The following is a 6,117-nucleotide window of genomic DNA, read 5'->3' as shown; positions in this document are numbered from 1 at the left end:
GCCTCGGAAGTCGGGATGGGAGCCCGAAAACCGAACGCCTCTAAGGCTCCCTCTGGCAACCGGGGCAGGTGGGAGGCCGGCTGACTTTCATGCTAGAGCAAAGCTAGGACTGCCGGGCACCCGCTTCCTGTCCTGGAGCCAGAGCCACCGGGCCCAGCGGACTCTCCATCTCCTCCGACTGAGGCAGGGACTGTCAGAGTTGAGGAAGGGTCCCAGCTCAGAAGCAGAAGCGGAGCAGCCGGGCGAGCGATAGCTCCCGTGGCCTCTTCTGCTGCTCCTTCCCCAGCGGCACCCCCCTCCTCCTCCCCCGGCAGAAGCGGCGGGTCCCGCGGCAGAGAGGAGGCGCGGGCGGGGCTTTCCCGAAAGCGGGGGCGGGGGGGCAGCGGGGAATGCCCAGGGGAAGTGAAAGCGAGTCAGCTGCTCCAGCGCACGCCAGCCGACGCTCTTCGATCAGTCGCCCTCCGGCAAGCGCCCGGGACGGCCGGGAACGAGATGGGGGGGTCCTCGCTACTGCTGCTGCTGCTGTTGCTGGCGGCGGCCTTCTCCTCCCTTCCGGGCCACGGTGAGCGAAGGGCGGGCGGGGGCGGGAGGCGCAGCAGGCGAGACGCCCCGGGGCCCCGCTAACCGCCCGGGCGCTGCCCGTGTGTCCTCCAGCAGGGGAGCGGGTCCTCCTTGCCCCGCCCACCGACGTCCACTTCCAGGCCCGCGTCTTCCATCACCTGCTTCGCTGGGAACCGGGCCCCACGCCGGCCGCCGGGCTCCTGTACGAGGTGCAGTATCGGCGGTAAGGGCCGGGCCGGGCCGGGCGGCAGGGAGAGGCGGGCGGGGCCCCGGTCAGAACAACCTCCCGCTTCACTTCCCGCCGCCCGCAGGGTCGGCAGCGACGGCTGGAGGACCGCCGCCAACTGCACCGGGACCGCGGCCGTCTCCTGCGACCTCACCTGCGAAACCCAGCAGCGCGCCGTCCACTACTTGGCCCGGGTGCGCGCCGTAGCCGGCAACCGCTCCTCCGCCTGGATCCGGACGCGCCGCTTCACGCCTGGCGAAGGTAGCGCGGGAGGCCGAAGACGGGCCGCGGCGGGGCCCGAGAGCCGCGGGTTTGTGGAGGCGGGCCTGGGCGGGGGGCTGCTCGGGACGACCCCTAGGGCCTCCCACTCACCTCCCCCCTTCCTCCCAGCGACCCTGTGGCTCTCCAAGGTGAGCCTCTCCAGGAGCGGCAACCAGCTCCGGGTCTCCCTGCAGCTCCCCACTAGCTGCTGGGCCAACCTCACCTACGAAGGCAGTTACCAGGCCTGGGGGGAATACCTGGCCCGAGTGAGAAGGGTGTCCGACAACCAGGAGGTGAGCCTCAGCCCAAGCGAGCGCTGACGCTGACTGAGGGGCCGAAGCGGGGCCTGGGCTGGGCCTGGGAGGGAGGGAGGGAGGGAGGAGGCCTCCTTTGGCCTGAGGGTCTGCCCGTTCCTGTCCACAGCTCCTGCAGGTCCACAGCAGCCTGGAATTTGACCTGCCCCCACTACTGTGGGGGGAGCAGTACTGCATCAGCGTACAGCCTCGCGTGGCCTCCAGGCCAAACACTGCTGACTGGACAGAGGAGCAGTGTGTCTCCATACCTGCCCTTGAAGGTGAGCGCCCACCTCCTCTCCTCCCTGCCCCCAAGGAAGTCAGAGCCTGTGGCAAAGGCCTCCTCCCTCCCTCTCTCTCTCTCTCTCTCCCTCCTTCTCTCTCTCTTTCTCTCTCTCTCCTTCCCTCCTTCTCTCTCTCTCTCTCTCTCTCACACACCCACACACACAGAGCGAAGCTTGTCTCAGAGGCAGCTCTCTGCTGGCCCATCTATGTCCTTGGCCTCACTTCTTTCTTGAAAAGTCTGGAGGCCCCGAGCAGCTTTGAGATAAAATTTGGTCTTGGTATTTCTAGACAGGTCCAGAGGGGACAAGGCTTTGTTGGTCTCAGCCCAAGACTAACAGTGGGTGGGGCCTTTCTCTAGCTCCTAGTTCTTTCACTGTCCTAAATAAGACAACCATTCTTGGTGTCCATGTTTTTTTCTGGATCACACCAGCTGGTGGGGGCCAGAGTCGAGAGGGCAGTTTGCCCAGCACTGCCCACCCTGATCAATCGCGTGTGGGATATTCCTTTGCAGAGTACACTGTCCTTACCCCAAGTTTGGCCCTCTTGACTCTTCTAAGTCTTGGGATTCTGGGTGCAGGGCTGGGCTTGGCCTCTGCCTACATGAAGAAGCCCACAAGGATGCCTTCCGTCTTGGTAAGACCCCCCTCCCCCAAATAACCACTGCTTCCCAAAAGCAGACGGCCCCCCGAGAAGCAAATCCCAGCCGCTCAGAAAGGAATTGTGTCTCCTGCCCAAAGGCTGCAATCCCCCTGTTTGCAGGGCCTTCTCTGCTCCCCAGCAAGGAGTTAGTCAAACTGCCAACCTTCTTTTAAACTTACGAGCCATCGGTTGAAAAAACTGTCCTCACCTGAAGCTCAGAAAGGAGGGTCAATTCACAGCTCCAGGCCAAGGTCTCCCCGAGGTCCCTTCCAGCTCTAGTCAGATGGGTGGGTGGGTTGGGCCCAGACTGCTTCTCCTTCCCCTTGGATGGGGTTGTCTGCCGGAAGACCTGGGGGGACGGAGGTGGTGGAATCTTCTTTCCGGGAGGAATCTCCTGAATCGGGTGAGATTCCTGGGAGAGGTGGAGTGGCCCTGGAGACTCTGCCCGTTGACTCTCTCCCCCCTTTTATTCCGCATGCCAGAAACCCCCCCTCGGGCACAGCTTCTGCTGGGGGCTGATGGAGGAAGGCCAAATCCACATCCTACGCCCGGAGACCAAGTCCACCCAGCAGCTCTTCTTCCTGGGTCCCCAGGATGACGACGCCCAGCGGGAGAGGCGAGGGAGCCGTTGCCCGGGAGTGGTGCTTCCGGAGAAGAACGGCCAGCGGGAAGAGGGGGCAGGGCCGGAGGAGGGCAGCCACTGCAGTGCAGACAGCGGCATTTGCCTGCAGGAAACCTCTGGCGGCCTGGACAACCTGCCCTTCAGCCTGGAAGGAGCAGGCAGCTTTGGGGTCAAAGGGCAGCTTCTCCCAGCCGAAGGAGCCCCACCACCGAAGGATGGGACTCGGGCTCCTTTGGATCCTGAGGATTGCCCGGGGCCTCCCCCCAGCACGGATGGGGAGTCGCTTCCTCACCCCCACCTGACTACTGGTTACTTGAAGCAGACCTTCCTGGGAGCCCCCCCTGGCACGCCGGCAGCTGCTCTGCCCAAGGACTTCCTTCATCGCCTGGATCAGGAGAGAGCACCGTTCCCAAGCAGCACCTCCTCGGAGGTCTTTGGGCCGTAGACAAGAGCCTCTGTGGCCCCTTCCCCCCCTCCGCCACGGCTCAGCCAGGATCCCACGCCCAGAGCTTCCCTCCTCATGCTGGAGACGAGAGGTCTGCCTCCCCTCCGGGACCCCCAAAGGATGGACCCCTTGTGAGAACCTGAGAGGGGGGGTCCCAGCTGCAAGGCTCCCACCCATGGCCTCCGGGCATCCCCTCTCAAACCCTGGATGTGGCCCCCTCCCAAAGGCTGGTGTGAGGTCGGAGGAGAAACTGGGAACTCCAAAGGCAGGAACGAAAGCCAGTGCGGTGAGGATGGGGTCCTCGCTTCGTGAGCAGAGCTGGGACCAGCAACTCCGTCATCACTAAGTGAGCTGGTAATTGAACAAGCCACCCTGGGACCACGGCCTGTGTTTCCCCTGCCGGCTTCTCCTTTGACTCTGCTTGGATTGCGCTGGCGAGGAAGATCACCGGTTGGTCGCGTGGCCCTGGGACCCCGTGCTCATGGTGACTGCCCACAGGAGGCCAAGGGCCTGGATCTCCAGGACTGTCTGTGCGGAGGCTGCGACCGGCGTGGATGGTCCTAAAGTGACTATTTTAGCACTGTCGTAGCTCTGAGCAGTTGTTAAGCAAGGGCCCCCTGCAGCCCGGCTTGCTCTCCCAGACCCCGTGGGGAGGCGGGCAGAGAGACTCTCCCCTCCTCGGCTTGCAGTGGGGCTGGGCAACCGAGGGAGGGGGCACTCAGCTGCTCAGGGGCTCTGCAATTCACAGGACAAGCGGCTGCTCAGCGCAAGGGCCCCTTCCGCCCCCCCCCCCCAGGGCAAGCTTCCTAAAGAGGTAGCCCAGACCATATTTTATTATTTATTTACTTATTTATTCATTTATTTATTAGTTTTGATTTTTAAACGAATATGATATGATATAATTTTATTTTAATTTATGGATTTATACGGCCATCCAACTCCGACAATGTGAAAAGCTTACAAGAAACCACTAAAATAAGAACATCAATCAAACTATCAGACAACGGTTTTGTGGTTAATACAGTAGTCTGAACAAATGGATTCCCTTAAAAAGCCTTGAATGTTTTTGTACAAAACTAACTTTATTTATTTAATTTATTTTAAACTCAGCTAATGTCTTTTGCCTTATTTCACAAATAGTGTTTAGCTATGTGATACTTCAGGACTAAACTTTGAACACAGCAGAAGAAAGAATGCATTTCAATTATGCGATGACAAGGACTCTGGGATGGAATCGGTCTGGTCCTGGGGATTTGTATTCATCAGGTTCAGACAGATGGGTTTTTGTTTCTTGTTTTCCTTCTGTTAAGTCTGTTTTGACAGTCGTGTTTCTGCTGCTTAGTTGGTTGCAGTTTCGTTCCGCGTGGAGGCCGATGCACAGAATGAGCTAAGCGGCTCTGCCTCCTCTCTGCTGCCTGTTGCCTCGTTGCCATCTTCTCTCTTTAGGGGACCAACGGTTTCCCTGATTTATTTTCCTTGTTATTTATGTGCTGGAAGAAACTATAGTGTTGGTCATGACCTATAAAGCCCTTCATGGCATCGGACCAGAATACCTTCGGAATTGTCTTCTGCCGCACGAATCCCAGCGACCGATTAGGTCCCACAGAGTTGGCCTTCTCCGGGTCCCGTTGACAAAAAATGCTGTGTGGTGGGGCCCAGCGGAAGAGCCTTCTCTGTGGCGGCCCTGGCCCTCTGGAATCAACTCTCCCCGGAGATCAGAACCACCCCCACCCTCCTTGCCTTTCGTAAATTACTGAAGACCCACCTATGTCATCAGACCTGGGGCAATTGAGCCCCTGGGTTTATATTATTTATGTATGGTATGTGTTGTATGGTTTTAATTGTTATTGTTGTGAGCCGCTCCGAGTCTACGGAGAGGGGCGGCATACAAATCTAATAAATTAAATTAAATTAAATTTTTCCAAAAGGCAGCTGGAGTTTCTTGGGGGGAGGTTTCCTTTGAAAAAAATTTGCTTCTCGTCCAAGAAGCAAAATAATTCATTCGGTTCTCCCCCCCCCGCGCCCCCTAGCTCTCTGTCTGTTTTCTCCTGCCTTAGTGCAGAATTCTCACCACCAAACGGCATCTTCTGGAGTCAGGAGATGCAGATGTTCAAATTGGTCAAAATCTTTCTCAATCTTAAATCTATTTTTCCAATTTTTAGCAATCTCCCCCACAGTTGGTGAGTGCTCCTTGACCCCCTCCTCATTTCTGAAGATGTTGATGGGCCCTGGGGCCAAGACACGACCCCGAGGAAGCCCATGGCACAGTTCCTTCCAGGTGGGCCTCGTTCCGTTGAGGACCACCCACAGAGTCTGGCTGGCCAGCCACCTTCAGGTCAGGAGGGGGGAGCTGGTTCCAAAGACTCAGTGAGGCCTCCTGGGGGTCCGGCTCTCAGCCCTCCTGGGACTGCAGCTGCCCTCCGGGGAGGCGAACCAGCGCCAGATCAGCAACTCCCATAAGTGAATAAAAGACAGAAGAGCATCAGCAATGGACTCAAAGCCAAAAGGTCAAAATCTAATAAATGAACAAGTGGGCAGAAGAAAGTTACACTTCTAAGGCAGGAAACTTGTTTTTGTGAGTTGCAACTCTTACGAGCTCCAAAGCAGCTTCCTGAAACGCTCTTACCAGACGTGATAAAACCTGAAGACAAAATTAGGCCCTGCAGGAAATAAAACAAGGCAAGCAAGACCGTTGAATTCTGAGCAGCAGATTCTTTAATATTTCTTCTCTAGAAAAATCGCAGAAGAGATGATGGAGTCCCTCATTAAAGCTCTTCCATTTTAT

The 6,117-nt window shown here is 57.8% G+C and overlaps 1 protein-coding gene across 1 annotated transcript; it reads left to right on the top strand.

Annotated features, from left to right (window-relative positions):
* The first annotated feature begins 386 nt into the window (after nt 1–386).
* Nucleotides 387–5,259, top strand: IL10RA (interleukin 10 receptor subunit alpha). Its single transcript, XM_070765782.1, has 7 exons — nt 387–562; nt 655–784; nt 873–1,048; nt 1,178–1,341; nt 1,472–1,622; nt 2,138–2,259; nt 2,748–5,259. Exons 1-7 carry the CDS (start codon nt 493–495, stop codon nt 3,330–3,332), a joined length of 1,398 nt encoding a protein of 465 aa, XP_070621883.1. The 5' UTR covers nt 387–492; the 3' UTR covers nt 3,333–5,259.
* Nucleotides 5,260–6,117: the final 858 nt, after the last annotated feature.

Source organism: Erythrolamprus reginae, chromosome 12 (genome assembly GCF_031021105.1).
Source record: "Erythrolamprus reginae isolate rEryReg1 chromosome 12, rEryReg1.hap1, whole genome shotgun sequence".
NCBI lineage: Eukaryota > Metazoa > Chordata > Lepidosauria > Squamata > Dipsadidae > Erythrolamprus > Erythrolamprus reginae.
This window is presented reverse-complemented; position numbering and strand designations above follow the sequence as displayed.